Source organism: Homalodisca vitripennis, chromosome 1 (genome assembly GCF_021130785.1).
Source record: "Homalodisca vitripennis isolate AUS2020 chromosome 1, UT_GWSS_2.1, whole genome shotgun sequence".
In the NCBI taxonomy this organism is placed as follows: Eukaryota; Metazoa; Arthropoda; class Insecta; order Hemiptera; family Cicadellidae; genus Homalodisca; species Homalodisca vitripennis.
The window spans coordinates 157,711,561-157,735,320 of NC_060207.1; the positions used below are offsets into that span (position 1 = coordinate 157,711,561).

The 23,760-nt window shown below is 34.1% G+C and overlaps 2 protein-coding genes across 4 annotated transcripts in view; both read right to left on the minus strand.

The window, feature by feature from the left end:
- Positions 1 to 8,082: 8,082 nt before the first annotated feature.
- The window catches only part of LOC124374710 (probable tRNA N6-adenosine threonylcarbamoyltransferase, mitochondrial), a 39,808-nt gene continuing 24,130 nt past the window's right edge, over positions 8,083 to 23,760 (minus strand). For all 3 annotated transcript variants that reach the window (XM_046832886.1, XM_046832879.1, XM_046832892.1), the window contains 5 exons: positions 23,437 to 23,565; positions 21,157 to 21,361; positions 18,626 to 18,780; positions 9,167 to 9,375; positions 8,083 to 8,415 (listed from right to left, as the gene is read on the minus strand). In XM_046832886.1, coding sequence (XP_046688842.1) covers positions 8,289 to 8,415; positions 9,167 to 9,375; positions 18,626 to 18,780; positions 21,157 to 21,361; positions 23,437 to 23,565 — 825 coding nt within the window. In that variant the 3' untranslated portion in view covers positions 8,083 to 8,288. The remainder of the gene's footprint in view (positions 8,416 to 9,166; positions 9,376 to 18,625; positions 18,781 to 21,156; positions 21,362 to 23,436; positions 23,566 to 23,760) is intronic.
- On the minus strand, positions 12,769 to 15,889 carry LOC124374734. Its single transcript, XM_046832898.1, has 3 exons — positions 15,418 to 15,889; positions 13,735 to 14,936; positions 12,769 to 13,273 (listed from the first exon to the last, which is right to left on the minus strand). The coding sequence occupies exons 1-3, from the start codon at positions 15,491 to 15,493 to the stop codon at positions 12,923 to 12,925; spliced, it is 1,629 nt and encodes a 542-aa protein (XP_046688854.1). The 5' UTR covers positions 15,494 to 15,889; the 3' UTR covers positions 12,769 to 12,922.

The window sequence follows — 23,760 nt, forward strand, 5'->3', positions numbered from 1 at the left end:
AGATAAATTACGTTAACTATTATGATTTTGCACATAAATTACATTATTGTATCACAATGCATCTAAGTGAATAAAATTTAATATGATTTTTAAATTTTTCAGGAACGTAAATGGAAACATACTGAGAATGATTGTTTTATTATTGTTGTAAACATTGATTAAAAAAGCTTTTTATTTAGAAGATTACAATAATATTTTACAAACATACAAGTTTTGAATAATATAAGAGATAAGGCTAAGAGTTAGAGTTGGTGTTAAAACAACAAAATTTAGGTTTATGTCTATAACAACATTTATTTTAAAATGAAATATCTCATCATTTTTCAGTTTAAAAGCATTTTTGGAGAAGCATAGCAACTTCATTGAAGTGTCATATTAGGCTCAACTATTAAAACTTTTTTGTAAGGAAAATAATTGCACTGCCTTGTTCAAATTAGAGGCTTGTACTTTGCCTTGTTCAATACCTAGACTAAGTTATGCAATTTGATTATAGACCATACCAATAGATTTTCTGAATAATTCTAAATATGCAAATCATAGGAAGCTCTTCTCTAGCATTTTTCTATTAAATGTAATACAACTTCAACACCTTTATGTATTGTGTACACTTTTTAGAGTATTTTACTCTAGTAATGCAATGAAGGAATTAATATTTTAATTTATAGAACAAGAAATTTCAGTAATAACATTTTCAAAATTCCAGGAATAAATACTAAATTTCTAGACTATCCTACAAAAAATGCATTGCAAGTACATAATTATTATCCTTACCAATAAAATTGCTGACAAATTAATATTTTTTTACTGTACTGATGTAACTGTTAAATTATATTCTTAATCATTTTCTTATAATATTAAAATATATCATACATCCCTCTTTTGTAGCAATATTTTCAATAATTATTTCAATTAAATTTTTTAATAATAAATCAAACCTCAGATGATCACTAACATTATGAGTTTATGGAATTATCTAAAAATATATTTTTTGTTAAAGAGGGCAAAAAGCCAGGTTGTAATATGAGAGTTTTTATACGAGAAAAAATTTAACATTTTGTACACAATGGGCACTTTATCAACCGTATCTGTGTGTTCTTTTTAATGTCTGTATATTAAAAATAGGATTATATTTTCAATCTGGTAAAAGTAGCCCTGCTGTTCCTATCCTATAAAACAGGGGTTCTCAATCTTTTTTAACCAACAACCTCCTTTTTGTCAGAAATTATGATGACTCCCAACCGTAAGTTGCATTTTGGGCGGGGGAGAGTATAAGACGTTCAACATCACTAAATAAATAGCACTCATATTCTGTAAAATGCTGTGGTTTTTATGGTATACCCTTATTAAATATTAAATAAATACTAAATTTCTTCTTCCTGTAATAAAAGCATGGCAGTAAATCCGATATTATGTAACATGAAAACTAAATTAAAATATAATGTTTTGATCACATTATAAAACATGCAGATGAGCATGATCAGTCTATGCTGCTACCTGTGGGAGATTTTATGAACTAATTCAGGGTGCCAACGACTTGGTCTTCTGTCTGCCCGATCTAACATGTAAGTTTCTTACTCTTCACATGTTTATTTTGTTGTTTTGAATTAGTCCAATATTGTAATGAATGAATCGTTTTAAATAAGTGTTTCCATGAGTAATGAGGTAGATCAAACTAAAAAAAAACAAAATTGCAGGGGGTGCACGCCCCTTGGAAATAAGCCGAAGTGTGGTGTCATGTGTGGTGAAGTACTGTCTGCTGAATCAATGAAACTATCGAAAATTTTATATCAACTGCAAACCAAACATCATGAACTGGATAGAAGGATAGACAAGTAAACTGTTTTGAACAAAAATTACAGCCTCTGAAGATTCAAATGGGAAATATTACTAAAATAAATAATACTAACAAAATGCTTCTAATGACATAGCATTTAAAATTGCCTCATGCATGAAACCTCATACAATGGGAAAACGTTCAGGGTCATTTAAGGACAAACTAAATAAAAGTGAATATTATCAATACAAATTGACAAATCGACTAACATAGGCAGTTGTTCTCAGATGTGTTTCATCCGATATGAAATTGGTGAAGCAATCGAAGTAACATTCTATTTTGCAAACCACTCCCTTATCAAACAAGAGGGGAATGCATGCATGATCTGTTCACAAATACTACTGAGCCATTTAAAACCGATTGATGTAAATGTTTTTTATTATGCAATGATAGTGCTGCCGCTCTCTCTTGTAAACACAGTGGACTGACAATCATGTCTAATGCTAAATGGGTTCACTTTTTTATATAGGCAAGCTCTGGTATGAAAAAAAATGGTGATAAAACTTTGTCAAGTTCTGGATGAAGCAGTGAAAATTGTTGTTAACACTTTTACCGTATCACCGGTCTGTGAGACCGGAGGGGTATTTCATGTTTCTGAAATTGGCACTACTGGTGTTTGGTTACTCCCTCCACGCTCAGTAGCTGTCTACCAGTCTCTCCTGAGCCGTTTTTGATTGGTTTTAGTTTGTCTAGGGTGTTTGACCTTGAATCAGTCCAGTTATTTTGTGTGCGCTACGGCCTACTGTACCGGACGATACGGTTACTGTAACTATTCTACCGGTCTGTCATACCGGGTGATACGGTTTAAACTGTGAATAGTTATTACGTGTTTGTATATATTAGTTTTTGTGTTTTATTATAACTTGTTATAACTATGAGTGACTCGGAAATTTTAAGAGTGAACGATGGAAGATTTAACGAGCGACTTTTACAACTCCTACATAACGTTGAAGGGGATGATAGTGACGATGAACCTGTTGACGATTCGGATGAAGATCCAAACTATGTAGTGTCTGATAACGAACTAAATCAAAGTGAAAGTGAAAGTGATGATAGGTAGTTTTGCTGCTGATGAACCCCAACTGGAAGATGGAGATGACATCCACTATAGTGTCAAAAATTATTTGGTTCAGGAATCTGAAGATGACTTTTTTGGGGGAAAGATGGTAGCGTATGGTGCAGAAAGGAGCCACCCAAGCAGCGCAGAACACCTCAAAATAACATTTTGAGGGGACCATTACCCGGGCCTACTGCAAGAGCAAGAGCCTTAGGTAACAATCCACTCATTACAAGATTTGAATTCATAAAACGTCTGACCTTAAAACTTATAAAGCCTCACATGTCAAGACGCCTAGAAATTCAAAATTAGCCAAGAGACATTAGACGCGTCATCACGGAGTACGTTGGAGAAACAGAAGCTGCAAATCCTAATGAATGTGTTCCTAGTGACAAACTGGAAAAACGAAAGATGTTCCAAGTGCCCAGCTGCTAAGGAAAGAAAAACCAATTACAAATGTATCAAATGCAGACAACCCATCTGTTTGGAGTGCAGCAGAAAGTTGTGCATTTCATGTGTTCAGAATATCTAAAATCTGTGGATACTTTTTTTGTATTTACTTATGCCTTTTTTAAGTTTTAATTGCTTTGGTAAAAATGTATGTGTAATTCTGATACTTGTAAATAGAGCTTTATACTATATACTAGTATTCTAGAATATTATTTTCCATCCTAAATTCCCCAAATTATTAAATTTTATAATTTTTGCAATTATAAAAATTTAAAAAATATTAATTGTAGTTTTGTTATCAACAGGGAATAATTGTAAATATATTTTGTGTTTAAATCTGAACTAAAAAACAAGAATAGCCCAAAAACAGCAAAAAAACCTCCCTCAGGTCTGTGAGACCGGATGATACTGTAAGTGATTGTAATTTCATGATACGGTAAAAGTGTTAAAGCTCGTCCATTGCAAATATTTTGCTTCACACAGAAGTACGTTGGTTTTCCCAAGGAAGCGTGTTGAGCAGACTGTTTGAGTTAAGATCAGAAATCCAGATTTTGGATTACATTCCAAATGAGGATACTTCTGGTTCACAATGGGTAATTAAATCAATGAGAATATAGTGGGAAAAAGCAGAATTTTGTGCTATGTTTCATGACAAACTGGTAGAGTTATCAAGAGGCCAATGAAGAAAAACTGTTGTACAAGAGCGATTATGAGGACAGATTTTGGTTAGGTATAAATAACAAGCATCCTGATTTGGAGTCCAACCTTTAAAACTACTGATTCCATTTGCAACATCATACTTATGTGAATTCAGGTTTTCAAAAATGGTAACGATTTTTGAAATTCCAAATCAAGAAACAAGTTAATATCTTTGGAAAACTATATAATAATGTGCATGTAAAATACTCAATTAGGCATTTTAAAGACAGCCAAGGCTAAACAAACTTAGGGTTCACATTGAAAGTAGGCCTATCCAACTTGTAAAAACTAATTTTTAAAGATTGAATGCAAATGTTAAATAAGAATACCCACATACTTTATAAAATCAAATTTATGCAATTTTACAGCATTTAAACACATTTAATTACATTCTCTGTAATTTTGAGAATGTACAGCTTAGAGTGAAAGTAGTTTTTGTCAAATTTTGTGTAGGTTATTTCTTAAAAGTTCTTAAATCCTGGCAAACTGATATGTAATTGAAATGTTTATTGCTAAGTATAATAGTAATATTTCAGTTTATATTGTTATAATAAAATTCATTTAGTCCATTTTTACAGTATGTAACTGTGAATTTATTTATGTTTTTAGCTATGAACAAACAAGCTTAGAACACAAAAGTATCCTTAATTTTATTGTACTCATTCACTTATGAATAGTGTTTTGTACCTTACTTGATACTTGTTATCTGCATTCCTGACCAGGTAGCTGGATCGATGGCGTCAAAAATTTAGCCATGTACAAGACATTTTGTTAAAATCTTAGCTATTTAAAAACTATTTACATTATTTACACAAGCTATGGCGGCAAGATAGTGTCAAACTCGCTACTAAAAAACTCTTCCAGTGAGTAGAATGCTCTCCTCAGCAGCCAAGTCTTGACCCTAGACTTGAAGACCTTCAGCCGTAGATGCCTTACTTGTAGAGGCAGTACATTAAACATTTTCATAGCCAGTACAGGAAAAGAGTTCCTCTTTTTACCGAGCCTACAGTCGGGTAAGGAAATGGTGTCCCCTCCTCGTAAACTACGAAGGTGAATGTTGGCTCTGGTGGGCAAACTGTGTTCATTGCTCTTAACGTATAGCAAGGTGTTGAGTATGTACTGGCTATAGACAGTCAAGATCCCCAGTCTGGCAAAGATGGGTTTACAATAGTCAAGGTACCGAGATAAAGAGATGATGCGCACAGCCCTCTTCTGCAACCGGAGTACCTGTGAGCAGCCAGGCGCATGGTCCCACATCAACCATCAAGCCCGTAGCTTAGGTGGCTATGGAAGAGTCCGTGATAGATGGTGACAAGATGTTCTACCGTAAGAAGGAGAGTCAGTTTACGCAGCAAAAATGTCACACAGGCCAACTTCGTGCACACGGTCTCAATATGTGCACTCCAAGACAGCTTTAGGTCGAGATTGAAGCCCAAAAGTTTAGTTGTGTTTGTTCCCCATCCAGTTGTTCGACTCAAGGTGCACATCATCTCTTGAGTTTTGTTCGCATTCAGCTTTAACCTATTTGCTGAGAACCAATCTTCAGCCCTGGCAAAGATGTTGGCAGCTTGGAGAGCAGCAGATTCAGGAGTATCACCGCCAGATAGAATGGTTGTATCATCTGAGAATAACACTAAATCACCAAGCAAGCTGATATCGTTGATGAGGATCAAAAACAGAATTGGCCCAATAACAGATCCTTGTGGAACACTGTGGCATACTTGCAGTGGTTTGGAGTTGGCCCCCCTGACTGACATCACCTGCTTACGATTCTGCAGATAGGTCTGTAGTAGCCACAGTACCTCCTGTTGAACTCCATAGATCTCCAGCTTCTATAACAGCATTTCATGTGACACACAATCGAAAGCTTTGCTGAGGTCTGCCAGGATAAGAGCTGTAGAGTCCCTTTCCTCAAAGGCGTTGAGAATCCTCGAGCTAACATGTGAAACCGCAATCACTGTCGATCTACCCCACGAAATCTGTGCTGGGACTCTGAGAACAAGTTGTTGCGTTCAAAGTGGTCAACCAGTTGGTTTTTCATGACAGTCTCAAACACCTTCGCCAAAGCAGGAACCAGGGATATAGGTCTGATATTGACTCAGGGTTACCCTTCTTGAAAATAGGAACTGTCCGAGAAATCTTGAACACCTCAGGGAAGACACCTTAGCTTAGATACAAATTTATTGCAGCAGACAAGGGATCAGCTATCTCATTAATTATAAATTTAATCATAGTTGTACTCATACCATACAGATCCGGGCTAGGTGAGTTCTTAAATTGTTTAGTTATTTTTATAATCAGGGCTGGTGTTGCAGGGCACCATTTAGAAAATATGGCAAGGTTGTTACGTAGGCCTATTTCATTTGATAATTTGTTAAGACTGTCTCTTACAGAATCGTCACTAGGGATCACTGAGCTGACAATTCGGTCCACCTCATTGAGAATAAGTCGTTAAACTCGTCTGGGCTGGCTGTACACTTCATTGCTGGTTTACATTTGTATATTTGGTTAACCAAGTCCCATGCTGCTTTGCAACGGTTATGAGCATTCTCAATTTTTAACATGTTGGCCAGCTTCTTTGCCAGATTCACCTGTTGCCGATAAATCTTTTTAGGTCTGAGGTATAAGGAGTAAAACCTATCACTCTCAGCTCCCACAGCCACCCTCATCCTGTCATGTAAGGCTATCACAATTTTGTTTAGATTAGCAAGTTGAGGACTGTATCAGGTGTTATTCCTTTGTAACTTTAGACCTTTAGGAGAGTTTTCATTTTTATTATCAATTCTACTCATTCTTACCGGGCAAATTCTATCAAAAATGGCCGTAAGGCAAAAGAAAAAAGCATTGAATGCATCTTCACCGTGTTTTCTGCATATGACATGAGTCCAATTTACTTCCTGTAGTGCCATCTTAAGCAGATATAAGTTAGCGTCATTGACAGTCCTACTAGTTCTTAAGTAGGTATTGTACCACAGAGATTGGGCAGAATTGTTCATTGCATCTAGTTTCAAATCCACAATAATTACTGGTGAGTGGTCTGCAATAACTGGATCTCCAATTGTAACACAGTATTCCCACGAATTTAAAGATGTGACTACTGAGTCCAGTGAATACAGGCCACGGCTTTTAAAAAGATAATCCAATGTATTAGATTCATTGCAATTAACATTTAAGTGTATGTTAAAATCACCACCAATAATAACAGGCTTGCCAAATCTGGACAGCTGAAGAAGGCAGAGTTCAAGTTGTTAAATAAAGTGGTCCAAATCCCCAAAAGGTGAACAATACACAACAGCAACTAACAGGGGAAATTCCTTGACCTCTACACTGCTAATTTCAATATCCAACTCACTGGTAATGTTGCCCAGATCAATAGGTGAAGTGTTCAAGCTATTTTTAACATAGATAGCAACACTCCCCCCCCCCAGTTTTTGTGATGGGTACAACAGTAGACTGACCTGAGGGTGAGGTGTTCAATGCAACTATAGCAGTCTGTCTCATTGTTAACCATCCAGTGTTCGCTCAAACACAGGATGTCAGGGTAGATACTATCAGTAAAAAGTGAGATTAGGTTAAACTTTGATCTCAAACACTGAACATTTACATAAGCTACTCTTAGATCAGCTTTGCTACTTGGTTTAGGTCTAATTAAGCTTATATTGTTTTGTTTAAGAGTCTGATTAGGTGCACTATCAGTGAGATTTGCATTACTTGTTTCCACAGAGCTATTTACACTTGTATTAGAGCTATGTACATTTAATTTACTTTACTATTTTTAATTACGTAAATTTATGTCAATCCTATGTTTGTATGTATTTTTACGTTACAATGTTGTTAAGACTGTCTCATAGTAATTTTGTTTAGAACAAGTATACTAAGTTGAAACAATAACACTAATATAAATTTTTACATAAAAATCTACAACATGTTCAATATTGGCCTGAGAGTTTGAAGACATGCCTTTGATGGAAGACTGTATAGGAGCATGCAGTTCGCAAAGTGCCTGCCGGCTATAGGTTTCAACATTGTAGACACACAATAATCAGTTTTGTACAGATTCCACTTTAGAATCATTTAATGAAAAAAATACCAATATTTAATGAAATTTAGATGGTAATTGACACAAACTCAAACTGTGTGCATATCTTGAAGTATTATCATTGTTTGTTATCATTGTTATTATCACAATCATGATACGAGGAACTCCATATACTTCCAAAACCTATATTAGAACTTTTTCTACAGTTATTATGTTTTGACAGCGTCAACTAATGTTTCTGTGACATTATCTGCATACAGTTCAGACAAAGAGATCCATTTACACTTTATTTCACTCTTTGACACATCTTCGGAGAGATCTTGACCAAGGGGACACCTGTAAACCATAATACAATGTTTAATTACTTTAATACAAACATTGTTATCAAAATAAAACTTAAAATTTACATGTTGGTTCTGTCTGATGTGTATTCTATGCATTTAAATATCTTTTTTAACAACTATAGTTTATGGATTTAGAGATTAACCAAGTGTGTCTACATGAATTAACTAAACAAAAATATTTAAAAAATACATTAGATCTAATGGAATTATATATGTATTTTATGAAAAGTTTGAAAAACATTTTTGAAACCTTAACTAATAAGCTTAAATTTGAGACCTGTAAAATAGAATTCAGTCCACATACTAAAAGTTTAAATACTGGTCAAACTTATAAATAGAAACATTAACTTGAAAGTGTTACATATACATAACTGATACGTAAAAATCTCAGTACTTTTGTACAGTACCTGTACAAATTGTATCTTACTGGGATGATGATGAGCCAGTGTTAAAATGAGTTACACAAAACAAAAAGCAACTATTTGCTTGTTAAATTTTCTACTACGTGTGGAAAATAATAGGTATATTTTAAAGCCTCCTTCTTCATTAACCTTTCACATACTTTGACAATTTGCATACATTTTCACTGAATATAACTTCCAAATAGTAACAATTTTAATTTTAACTTCTTGTTATTAACAAAAAAAGCTGACACAAACAAAACAATACTCAAAATATGGTATTTTTTATTCTAAAGTCGATGTAAAGGCTAAACACACCAAAAAATATGAAACTATCACCACCTTGCTTGAATATCGAGGCAGTCAAGATTGTCATGCTGGTAGATACCATCTTGCACACGCCACCTCTCCATGCCGTTCCACGCGATCATGATACCATTGTCGGTACAGAGATGTGGAGGGGGAACTCTCACACTGTAGTCCATCTCTCTACACACAACACCCACTGCTCGCTTGATATACTTGTTACATGCCACACCTCCAGAAATAACCTGCACAATATTTCATTTGTAAATGTATCTGTCTGCACTTTGAAAAACCATTTTGAAGGTAAAGATCATTGCTACAAAAGTCTATTCCATTTTATTTACTAGTTAGTCCGTCAAATCGCTTGTACAAATCAATAACAATGAAGTAGATCTACCTCGTTATTCAACCTTTATGTTGTTCACAACTTTTCTGGGAGATGTGTCACAGATCTTGTACTTAAACATTTTTCTGCACCTCCCTCACTTCTGTTTACCTGTAAAATCTGATACTATTTTAAAACTAGTGATGGGCCAATTCCAAAACAATTCTATCAGATTTCAATACCAAAATTATACTCTTGATTCCAAATGTGATACAGATTCCTGTTTAATTCGTTACTAGAAAATAAGAATATAGCCTGATTTCACAAAATTATTTAACGATTTATATTACAGACTAGCTGTTACCCACGGCTTTGCCCGCAATTTTCAAAACCGAAGTCCTTATATTACTTAATAAAAGCACTCATGATGTAATATGATGGATTCCTATGGAAATTTTAAAACGTAAGTATACATCAGGTAGATATTATTTAAGTTCATGGTAAATAGTATCAGAGTTTAACTTAATTATTGTATCATGTTTGGCACGTGTAGGAGCATTTCTGGTTCTAATTAATTATATACATAACGTCACAGCTGAATCTGCCTTGTCATCCCGATCAAGAAAACACAAATCTCAGATCACACAGGTCTCGGAAACTTACTTCGGTCAAAAAGCGTATATTTCCAGTCCTTGTCATATATTTCAGGTCTAAGATATTTCCAGTACCATAGTAGAGTTTGCCTGTTTGTTCATTAAGGTTAGTTTTATAACAGTATTTTTTAATGAATTAGATTATTTGAATTCGTCACTGGCACAATCTGTAGTAAAATTATATACATTATTGTTTTATTTATTATCTGCATTACACTACCGATCAAGCCTGTTTACTTATTATTGAACAAATTTAAATGTAAACAGTTGTTTTAGAAAGTTTGTCGAACTATAGCTGTCAACAACTGTTTAGTGCGAGTTTAATTTGAATTATGAAACGTAAAAAATACAATTTTTTCTGAATTCCAAAATATTCCATGTAACTTTTCTTAACTTTTTCTTCATAAAAACTTTCCTTTGACTTCAATGGACACTTTACAAAAAGAATTAACCGAATTGGTCCAGCCGTTATCAAGATTTGCGCTAACCAACACATTTTGAGATTTATTTTTATATTATAGAAGATGAGTCGAGACAATACCAAACCAATGTCATTCCAATTCTGATACCAATACCAAAATTTGGTCTTGATTTTGAATTCCATACTGATTCATGTATCAATAATATCCAAGATTAAAAACAAAATATTATTAATAGCTAATTAATAACTAGAAATATAATACACTACGGTTTTGTTTTGTTACCATTAAAGCAGATATGGCCAGTGAGAAGACAGCCAAAAATGTCAAACTACCCTCAGCTATAGTATAACATTTTAAGATATACAGTTAGAGTTAAAAGTATGAATACTCTGTTTAGTTTTTTATGGATAAAGATGGAGGAATGGAACTCTGTACACCTTTCTAGGAAATAGAAGTGAACTTATTAGTCACTGTTACAACATTGTCCATTTCTCAGAACAGAATGGCAGCTCGTTGAACTTAATTAAGTTCAAGCATGGATGGATCCTTATCAACCTTCAATGGACGAAATGAAAGTCAGTGTGTCCTCTATGAAACAAAAGCGAACCATTTTCCCAAATGAACTTTTTGGAAGGCAGTTAACAATTTTGTAATGTAAAGTTACAGGAGCGCTATTAATTACAATTAGGTTAAGCAATAAAATGGCTAAAACTTACTAATCTGTGTTTTTCATATCAGATGTTCAAACTGTTGTCCCAGGACAGTTTGAAAATGTCCAAGCCTGTTGTAGAAACTTAAAACGGCACACTGTATGGATTCACATGTGATGTTTTTAATTTCCACTGCTATTCTGTCTCTAAAGTTATTAATGCACTGGGGTTTCATTTTATAGACTTTTTTAATGTGACCCCACATAAAGTAGTCAAGTGAAGATAGATTTGATGATCATGGTGCTCTCTCATCTAATGAAGGTTAACATCAGCCCTATAATTGTGTCTGTTAATATTACTGTTTAACGTGAAAGTTGCTTTATCTGAGAAAGCAATGTTGTTTAATCTATTTCTATTATTATCAATGTTGTGCATCATTATTTCATTCGTAAACCACAACAAATTGTGTACGCTTTATAACCACTGTCATGTAAAACTGATATACCTAATATTTGAGAAGCATTTCTTGTTGAGGCATGAAGATATTCTACAACAAACTGTAAAACATCAAGTGACAATTCATCATTTGTAGCCAATTTGGACGTCCAGGTTTGGGTCGGTCTTTAAGGGTGCGCTCTACCACAGGCCAGAAATCGCAGTACAATGTTTCAAAAATCCGCTTGGAGCGCTGGCAAAATCGGTTGTAGGGAGGGCAATGAGTAGTTGCTGTGGAAGGGATCGGAACTTACCGAGCGCCTCCGACATTTGCCGAGCGGGGGACCCGAGCCAGGTGCACGACGTCCGACTCTAGTATCCGTGTTCCGACTCACACGCGCGCTGGAGCACACAGCTTCGTGTCAGGGATGGGCTAGTCTTTCACTCTTCAGCCACTTGCTATGCTTTATTCACATTATTCTGCCCCTATATACTGACAGTAAATGGACACAACGATACACATGAAAACTATCGCTAAACATACATAAAATATTGTAGTATTATTTAGGCAAAACATGATACGTAAAATATTATAGAAAAAATCAAACTGGGAGTGGCTTCCTTCAAATATTATTACATGTGAATAACATTACATGACACTTTCACTTTTATTACAGTACATGTTTTAGATTTGTTCAGACTGCGATGTACCACAGGCCAGAGATCGCAGTATCGAGACTACGGAGCATCTCAGTTATTTGCCGAAAGAAAATGCGTTCGGTGGCGTACGGCTCGTAACAACGCACTCGCGCCACGTAGTGTGGAGATCGGCTAAATCAGTATGAAACTTTAACCGGTACTTTTCCTACCGTTACTCGTTGGTACAACATACTTTTATTATTATGCAATAAAACGTTTTAGTAAAATATATTTTATTTTTGTTAATTTAAATTCGGTCTATTTGAAAACTAACAGAAACGTAATCATTCCAGTGATATTGTCAGGTCAGAGTGTCTACCGATCTGGAATACGTGGAAAAACTGGGCAAGGCAGGAATTGTTATGAAAACCATAGAAAATTTAAATAATTTTAATGTTATCAACAAAACTAACATAATTTTATTAATTCTTTTATACATAATGTAAACCCACACATTTTCTTGTTTATATAATCATTCTTTCATTTTTTTTAGAATTATCAGATCACATAAGAATTTTAAGACTTTTAAAGATTTTTTTAATTAAATGAATTACTAGGATCACCTGCTCTCGTCACGTATATTGCATTATACTAACATAAAATTTTAGTTACAAAACATCTAGTCTGTCTCTCACAGGAAGCCCTCGAGGGTATCTTGGGTCAACTAGTTCTGGCAATATGCATTTGTGGTAAAAAGTTAAAAGTGGAATTTTCATATGTTTAAGCCAGAACTCATCATTTTTCAAAATTTTTTCCACTGATACTCCGTGAGGTGTCCATACTGTAAATAAACAGAATTGTTTTCCTGTTACATGGAGTTGTCCTTGTACTTGATAATAATAAGAGTGAGTCACTTTTAACTTTAATTCGCCACACTCATCCAGCTTGCAAAATTTTATAATTTTTCTTCGTACAGCATCTGCTGGAGTTAAATTTTTTGCTGCAGCCGGACATTTAACCTGTAAAATAAATACAAATATTACTACCAATTCCCACACATATTATTAATATACAGTATATGGAGCTATAAGAAATTCAATATTATATTTGAACTCAGCAATAACTTAAAATTATTTAATTCAGTTAATATTAACTAAACAATATTAAGTATACTATATACTTGTTTTAAGCTCCAATTCTTTATAACCGCATATTGAAAATCGTAAAAAGTAGTACAAAATATTGAAAAACATAACAGAATTTTTCATTTTCATGAGCCTACACGCTAATAGTGAAAGCAGGAAAAATTAACCCATTTGTAAAGAGTGGATCAATCTCCAACTACAGAGTGAATATGACTTCAGTGGGTTTTCACTCTGTAGTCGGAGGAAAATGAGCTACTTTTTGTCAATGAGTAACTTTTTCATTCATTTTATTTTAGTGTGTTTGTAAAAATTACTTGATATACAGTATAATTTACCTCAACTAATCCCTTGCCGTCTATAATGCCATCAGGTGAAGCAGCTAAAAATGGATGAACTGGATCTACGAAGAGTCCGCACTCTTCCACTTTGGCTCCTATGAGGTTTTCCAGTTCATCTATGGCGTTTCGCTCATTCTCCACACCGTATCTCGTGGCTTTGTTTCCAACGAACGATTTGTATAGGAGTTGTTCCACTGTTTTTTGGCACGGTGTAGTTGACTTCATCCTGCATATTTTCCCAAAATTTGATGCCGTTAGTCTCTTTCTACGCTCGTGCTTCCACAGTTCGCAAGTACTCTGGCCACGAGAGTCTAATTCTAACTGGGTCCGGGTTTCGGTATCAAGTTTGAGTGAATTCAAAAAAGTATCTTTCTTGTGTTCAAACTCGTCTGGTTCAATGTCTACAGCAGCAACATCGCCATAATCATGGTCAGCGCAAAATGAACGAAATTTCTTCGTCCTCTCTTCACGAAAAAGTGATTTTCTTGTCCTAGTCCTCCTCCTACATCTCCGGTGCGCCAACGTTTTCGAATGAATTCCAGGACTATGACCTGACGCCAACTTTTTATAAATACGGCGATGTACTTCTTCATTGTCATTAGTGGATAACGCGGACAATTCACTTCTTGCAGTGTAACTGTTCCTTTGCACCAAATTCACTCTCTTTCCCCCAACCAGTTTACACACTTTAGCATTGTAGCTTTCTGCAATGTTTGATGTGACGCACTGTAGCAGGCTATAAGTGAAGTTGGCTAGGAATGTATTGGCTGCCATAATGTCTTGCCAAACTCCGTAGGATTTAAGTAATTCTACATAATTTTCTTCTCTGTTTTTCGACCGCTTACAAAAATAGGGTTGGCACTTAGAATGGTCTCCGAATACGTGGTTTGGACCATTCATAATATCAGTCTTTAACTGTTTTAACGTATCATGAATGAGTTGGTATGAAGAATTACTTTTATGATGTTTGACTGCTCCAGTCACAGCATGCCGAAGTCTCATCAAACGGCTGAGAATCTTGTCCCTTAGTTCTCCTGGAACCGGACCTAAGTGGTTTCTTTTCTGCCCGCCGATATCTCGTATTTTACGAATGTAATTTCGGAGCAGATGGTTGGTACACTCTATTTTTCCTATTGTTGTCCTGGGACCATACGGCTGACACTCAGTTAGCTTTGACATTACACTGCTGTCACCATCGCCTGCAACAATAACGTACTTTATTGTAGTAAAATACATTTTTATTTAATACAAGGTACATTTATGTAAATGTTTACAGCCCTTTTTTGTTGCAATGGGTTATGAAAATCAAAGATAAAACTTCTGAGTACCTATGTACTTTCATCAACAGTTCAAAAAATGACGCAGTTACGTACTTTTATTGTCATTATTTTGTTCAAGGTTAATATACGTAACTATGAAATATATTTTATATATTTTAAAAATGTCAGACAAAGCTCCTTCATAGCCATAAGGCCAAAAACTGTCATTGGAGAAAAAGGCCGTCATTGAAAATGAATAATCTATAAATGTAGGTTAAAAATTATAAATTTTCTTACAAGAGAACCTGTTATGACATTCTCTGAATTTTGGACTCTACTATAATGTTACGGACTATAAATTCAAGTGGGCTATTAAAACAACATAAGAAAATATAGGAAAAATAATGTTACACATACTCACCTATTACATTGACATATTTCAAGTTGTACATCTCAATACTTTTCCTAAAGCCTTCAACTATTATGTCTGCCTCCATTGCAGTAGAGGACTTGGTCCAGTTTTTGTAACAGAGTGTTCTATACAATAAGTTTTATTACAACATTCCTTTGTTATACAATACTTCTAAACAAGTTTCACTGCTTGTATGAAGTTACCAGTGCTTATGACAATTCTTTATTGATGGGGAATACCCGAATACATCGAACAAAAACTTCAATATTGCGTGCACAAACGTGCACAAACGAAGCACAAACGTTTGGAATAGGTTCTATAACAATACTTTGAAGTTGCACTGCCAACTTCACAGACATTATCTTTTATTGTAATAATAACAAAGTTACCTAAGCAAACGAGAGATTAAATTTCCAAGAAAAAGAAATTAAAATAAAATTACACTAGTTTTAGGTGAGTTGAATTATAAACAACACGTATAAGTGTTTTACTATAGAGATTTCTAACCCCATAATATTAGCTTTATCATCTCAAAATCAATTTAAATTAATTAAACAGTTAATCAAATCAATTAAACAAATCGATTAACCAATATTTAACTGCGAGATAATGGCCGAAATGTTCTTTTGTCTTAAATTTAATTTTATAATTCACTATTCTAATATTCTGGAATAATATTAATTATTAATTTATAATAATTAATTTATTTACTACCAATTAAGGACTCCACATTATAATATGTTGCTTTTGCCCTATTAATTTGAATATATTCCAATAGCACAAAAAAATATATTTACCGTCATTTTAAGCCTATAAGCAAAATATGATGAGATTATGACATTTTATTCGTTGTGCACCATCTCATATTTTGTAAAGTGTCTTTGGAGTTATAAAGAAAGTTCAATATTAATATAATTAATTCGTTATAATTTCTATGTTTTGCAGATATGTTCGGATATAAAACGACTCATTAATTCGGATATAAAACGACTCATTAATTCGGATATAAAACGACTCATTAATTCGTAAGATAATAGAAATCAGAACCGTTCCGAACTGAGGTCGCTATCAGCCGCATGTACAGGGTTTGTCAGGAATTTTCGGGATTTATCGGTACTGCTCGGCTCTGTCCCCACTCTTTCTATCTGCCTACATTAATCGCCCCATTAAACATACGCGTGAGGAGCTCATACACGTTATAACCTAGCGAAAGCGGGTGAGGGGAAATATCCAGCAGGTAGTGGTGGGAGAGTTGCCTACAGTTTCCGGCTGTAGCCGCCACGCGCGCCACCTGACAGAGCGTTGAATAGCGCTTGCAGACCTTTCATGTCTGCCTTATTGTACCTTAACTTCAGAACTTTTTAATAAACCGTTTGCAGTTTTACACTTACTATATTCCAATCTACAAATGTCTGTATTCAATTCTTTAATAAAAATTCACGTTTTTATTTTATGAAGCGTTGAAAATACCCTTAATTTACAAACTTTCCACCTGATGTGCATAAGTTGAATCGAAATTGAAATTTCAAAAACTAATGCACGTATACAAATATTTAGTTACTTAAATGACATCAATATGTTTGTAATAGCTCAAAAAATAAGCCTACAATGAGGCAGATTCAAAACCCTTGCATCAGCGTTCACCAGAGTGGTAGAGTGCACCCTTAATGCTGCCTGCTTCCTGGAAACGTTGGGCTGTTTTTTGAACTCCTGATCATCAGGAGCATAATACACTCTTGTTTACTTAAAAAATCCATGTCAACTTAACTTAACATGATACTGGACTTCCTCAAAACTTCTGTTTTAAGATAAGGGAGGCCTGCCTTAAAACAGGTTTGAGTTTTTAAAGGAAGTGATTGTCTATTGAAGTTATTTACCTTCTGAATTTGCATGTTCATGTTTTGCCTCAATTATTTTTTAATTAATTTCAATGACCTACCATTTGTACTGGATTGAGATAGAAAGCTCTATTTTCCACTGTTCTTCTTTTATCAAGACCTTTCAAATTAGGTGTCACTTAATGGGTCTTTACATTTAAAAATTTTGAGTCGCCTCTCCCCCCTCCTCACAAATCCCATTTTGGGGAATAGAAAAAGTTGCAAAAGCGGCTAAAAAGTTCACTTCTATTTCCTAGAAAGGTATCCCGAGTTCCATCCCTCCATCTTAATCCATCAAAAACTAGACAGAGTGTATCCATACTTTTAACTCACATTGTATGTATATATTGTTATAGAAGATATATTTATACAACTACACAAACTACGGATAAACAAAAATTAACAAATGTCTGTTGTTTACAGCAGAGAAGTGTTCCTTCACATATTAGGCAACATATGCGCTGTATTGCACGATCATAGATAGACATAGAAAATATAAACTGTATTTGTTGATTTTGCTATTTATCAATGTTTTATTTTACAGAAAATATGAGAATAACACGCTGATCCTTATTCGCATACTTCCAATCACTTATTGTCCACAATTACATGCAGCAGACTCGCAGCGATATGCGATCATACATATATAAAACAGGAATGTGATAAATATAATTCTTAAAAATATCATGATTATTTTATCTAGCTACTTTTTTTCTTACAGAAATTAAAATAATAACATAGCAATCGGTAATTTGTTTACTACCAAACAGCTACAGTAATGTTAATAAATTTATAGTGTTGTTTTTGTAAAATGCAATTTTTATTACTTTAAATGATTTTAATTTAATTTCTTTATTATCCTACATATTTACTTATGTAATAATAAACTAGGTAGATTTAAGATTTTAACTAGTTTAATACTAACATGGTTTGATATACTTCTAACACTAATAAAGTAAAACTTTAACAAAGGTTAAATCTGTTTTCTTACATAAATTTGAAATCATCATGAGCCTAAAGCCTAAAAATCCTTCTACATCCTATCACTAAAATGTGAAGAATTAATTCTTAATCCAGTAAAAGAACAAATCACTTTTGGCTTTCAAAAACCTAATGTTACATGATTCTGTTCACAAAGGAGTTTCTAAAGCGCAAAATTAAGTAATAGGATAGTCTGAAAATGACTTTAAATACTACAGCAGAAGTAATTAATAATTATTAATGTTGTATTCAAAGTAATACTATTCAATTTTCATACACAAAGGATAATTGCACTGAACTCATTTGAGTCTGATTATTTGAATTTCTTAAATTTAAAATACAACATATTAATAACATACCAGGTTCCGTCTGTTAGGAGGAATTAGTTGTTTAAGGTTGGCATACTCGATGGCACGCTGCACTCGATGACAAATATGTATGGCAATACTGTGTTGGAGACTAGCACACACGTCATAGAGGACGGGCTTAGGTATTGTCTGGCCTCCGGTCACTTCTACACAATCAATTTTTTTTTAAAGTCACTTACAATTGATCGATAAGGAAAATTACTAACCTATAGTCAAACTTTTCCCATGCAACTTTGTCAAATACAAATAAATCAACATGTTGACTGTGTCAGATGCCTTACGGCGCAGGAGCTGAGATAGCCGTTCAGTCTCATTCCATAGAGACCAGCAGTGAAGGAGTTAAAATGAAATAATGTATTTGAGTGTAATAATGTATGGGAGTTATAACTAGTAGAAGTCCACAAAAACAAACAAAAAGAAGATCAGTAAAATTAATAGTTCATTTTAATTAGCCTACTAATTCATTTTAATGTTTTAAGTAGTCAGTTACACTTCCGATAATATTAACAACTTTAAAAATTTTTGTAAAACCAACTAGTCCAAGTAAGTAAGAGCGAGAGCTTTTTGATAGACTGTTTGCCATAAGATATATTTGCTGATATTGATCAAGGGGCATTTTCTCATCATAAACTCATTGTGATTGCTATTATAACACACAGATGATAGTCAAAAGAATTCAACTTTAAAAAAATGGGTTAGGTAATTCTTTCACCAACATTGTAGGGTCTAGTCAGACTGCCTTGTAACTGTATCTAACCACCTTCCTTATATCAGCCAAGTACAATGAATGACTGACTGGCTAGGACAAAGAATACGATTAGAATTAAAGAAATCTTGGACCCTCTCAACCCTTTAGGTAGCAATAAGAAGACTTGGAGGGAGTCAAATTCATCAGCATACTGATACTCTCCTTGACTGTCATTTCTCAGGTTGACTCTTCAGAGACACTGTCACAAGCAACATAAGTCTTCCCATGCCTTCAGCCAAAGGCAAACCTGGACCAGAGGATTACTTAGGGCGAAGTCACTGCCTCTAAAGTTAAGTAGTCAAGTGAAAAGTTCAGCTCATTTAATTCTCATGGTGAGCTTCTCCATCCTTTTAATTAATGCTTTTCAAATAAGGTCCTGAAATAGTGTAGCACTTTTTGTTTGAACACTTTTAAGGCAAGTAAATCCTTCGGATATGTACCTCAGTTAAGAATAATCATTAATGAGGTGTTTCTTCTTATGCATATTCGTAGTAACTACATTATTATAAAATCCCTTAAACCTGTTTGTATCTCATTTCTTCTTACGACGTTTGAAAGCCTTTTAAACTGCCACATTCAGAAAGGAGTGTTTAACACTTTGAGTGCTAGCTCTGAAATATGTGGATAATAATAGATAGCTGACCATTTTGAGTGAGTTTGGAAACCAGATAAGCTATAAAAAAGATACTGACATTACTGAGTCCCTATGTTTTCTTCTTTATTGTGATGCAGATATTTTTTATTATTTAATTATAAACAACAACTGTATATAACTTTTTAAAACAAATATTCATAAACAAAGTTTTTTCAACAAAGAAACAAACCCCTGTTTTAGAATATGTTTGAATTGCTTATTCACACACAAAACTGTACAATAAATGACATATGAGTATAATTTTATTGAAGTTGAAAATATGTCTCACCAATGACAATATTAATCTTAGCAGATGTTAATGACTGGAAGGAAAAGACTATTTGGTAGGATTTTTCTAATTATTGTTGAAGAGAACTCCAGACATCCAGCATTATGTATGATATCATCATAACAATAATTTCTTTATTTCATTAGAACAATTTACTTAACAGCTATTTAAACTGTCAAAAATTAGCTATAAACTTAATATTTAAAACACATTGTATTTGTAATTATTCGCCACACAAAAAAGCAAATGTATGATCAGACCCAGACCATTCTTTGTTTTTGTCGAGTAAATTTATCACAAAATAGAAAACATTTAGCACTAAATGGAGCATTAAATGAGTCTTGAGTAGTTCCATGCCTCAAGAAACATATTGATGAGCCTGACATCAACTCGTTCTGGAAAATGTTCGGAAACCATCAACCAGTTGCTTTAAATCCAGAAGTAATCGCTACATCTTGTTTCATAGTAATGAACAGGACTGCCTTGAACAACATAACACTGAAACTAACAGTACACAGTCACTTTTATAAAGTACAAAGTCCACAAAGTCAGAAATCAAAACTCCCTAAAAGCATCTCTACATGACTGAAATTCAATTTAGCAACGATTACAACTATATTTTAGTTTCAATAAATGTTCCATTTTATAGCTTGTCTGTCTTCTCACAATCCTTTTTGTTTATTTACACATAGTGTACGATTGGAAATTGATGTGCAATGAAAATATTTTGACAGAATTTCAGAGTCTGTATAATCTCAATAAACCAATTTTAATACAAGAAAAGTCTTAGTTGTTTATAGATTTTTAACTAATAGATTAAAAAAATAAAATGCACTATACGTTACACTGACCGTACTTTTTCTCTTCAGCCATTGTGATCCGGTGGATTGAGTTCTTGAAGCCAGAGAAGCTGAAGTCACAATTTCTGTAAGTGCGCATGGGGATGCCAAACTCGTAAGCTTTGGGGTTTCCTCTGGATGCTGCCAACTCTATGGCTTGGCCCCCACTCATTGAGCGGAATTCCAAGATGTTCCTTAGTTTTAGCCGTCTTGCCGCCTACAAAGCAATCCAGGTATAATGAGTTCTCAATGTAAATGTGATACCAACCAAAAATAGAATAGCCACATGGTTGTTTAATTATTTTTTTACTTTAAGCTATTTTCAATTTGTTTGGTTGGATCAGATTGGCAGGCCAGCATTAAATTAAAAACTAATGTAACCTGATACCCCAATGAGTGCTTTTCAAATTTAATTGGATTTTTTAAATATATGTTGGTTAATGTCCAAAGTGATATGCTGTAATCCATTTCTTTACAGACAACATTACAGAATAGACACATATACACCAGACACAATATTACAGAAACAGACAATATCAGTGAAAAGAGTGTTTGTGAGCATGAGAGTAGGAAATTATATTGATCGTGTGAAACAGGCCTTTTATGAGAAACATTACAAGGCATATCCGGAAAGTAAGTGTACTAAGGCTCTCACGATCAGAAGGATTATTTTTCGATATGTTGGCTATACTTCCATGTAGCCTGATTTCTCCCAGTTTCTAGGTCAATAAGTTGAGAACTGTCGATGCGACAATACGTTTCGTGAAAAATGTCAATCCAATCTCCCTCTAAGTGTAAAATATATGGCATCATCCTGTATCATGTTTGGAAGGGAAAACTCTGATTGAGGTTTATAATGAGGTAAAAACTGCATATGGTGATAAAGCTATACATTACACGAGTGTGTTTATGTGGTTTCACAAGTTTAAAAATGGTTGTTTGTCTGTGCATGATGATCAGATACGAAAGACCTTCAATTATGACTGAAATTCTGGAAAAAAAAATTGAAAATGTGCTCCATACCAATCGCAAATCGATTGTAGATGAACTTTCTGCAATATTTCTACTAATCTCTTAAATCTCTGCTACACGAAACCACCACAGAAACCCTTGGTTATCGGAAAATGTCCACAAGGTGGGTCCCAAAACAGTTGATAGACCAACACAAATTGAATCTGAGAGTGGAGACAGGGCAAGAGTTTTTGAGACTCTACAAACTCCATTCAAATAAATTTCTCCACTCCATTGTTTGAAATGATGTATTTTTTATCTCATTATAACCCTCAACTGGAGTTTTTCCCTTTCAAATGGAAAAGGAATGCTTTAAATTTTCTTTTGTTTCAGTTTTTCATTTCAGTTTTACCGAGTTTTCAACAATAACTTTAAGTCCATTTAAATAAGTTTACTTATGATTGTGTTACTGAATTCATCATTATCTTCTCTCTACTTGTTATCAAATTCATCTAGTGATAAGTTATTAAGGTTGGTGGGACATATACAATTTTTTGAAAATATTTAATTTTACCATTTCCAAAATGAAAAAACAAGGTAGCTGGACGCCACACCATCATACACCATGTAACAGACTTCGCTGATGCTATATGCAATATTTCAAGTCTCATTTCATTCTCAAAACTTTTAAGTTTCCCCAATAAACAAAGGAGATATTATGTCAGTCTACTGAATCATAGGTTTCAATGACACTAAGCCAAATTCCAGGGTGGGACATGCACCATCATAGAACTCATTCATGCCTAAGTAAAAATGAATTTTCATACTAAATTTAAAATCTACAGATAAAATTTCTCAAGATATCTTGCTAAACAATACATTCATATTATGGCTTATTAAGTCAGGTTTCATAGCAGTGTTTACATATTGAAAGTGTACAAAAAAATACTAATGATAATATGTCACTTGTTAAAAGTTTATAAGACTACACTCAGTTTGTTTGGAAATGTGTTTATTCTGTAATATTCTCTTTGCCATCATGATCATCCATAAAGCCAATATAAAAATATTACCTAACACTTGGCCAAACACCATAGGGTATCATGCACCATCACCGAACTTAGTATTATCAATACAGAAGTGAAACTTCATGTAACATTTCAAGTCTGTAGGTTTTCGACTTATCCTGTGGACAGACAGACAGAAATAAAATTTTTCCAGTCCCTCAAGTGATAGGGGACTTTGCTAACACTCAGCAAGTAATAATGTTTAGTGCTGCATACTTACAGTTTATGTAACTTCAATAAAATAAACTTAATCGAATCTGTTTGAAGAACTAACTTTGTCCAGAACTTCTCCAGGAGCGTCATCTCGACTCTGACCAATCAGCTGGAAGTGTGTGGCTGACTGTGCAACAGCCAAAAGACAGTGGCCTCCAGAGATCAGCAACACCAGGAATGGGAACTCCACCTTTAACGACATGGACCACAGACTTTTTCAAATCAGTTTTTGTTGGTTGGTGAAGTATTATAAAAACTACTTTTACAAAGTAAGGGGTAACCCAAAACACCTCCTGTATTTTGATTACCTGCATCATTATCAGTAGACAAGCAAGAGGAGTGGGGTGGTCATTTCCTTCACTATATCCTATCCTTATTTAATCGC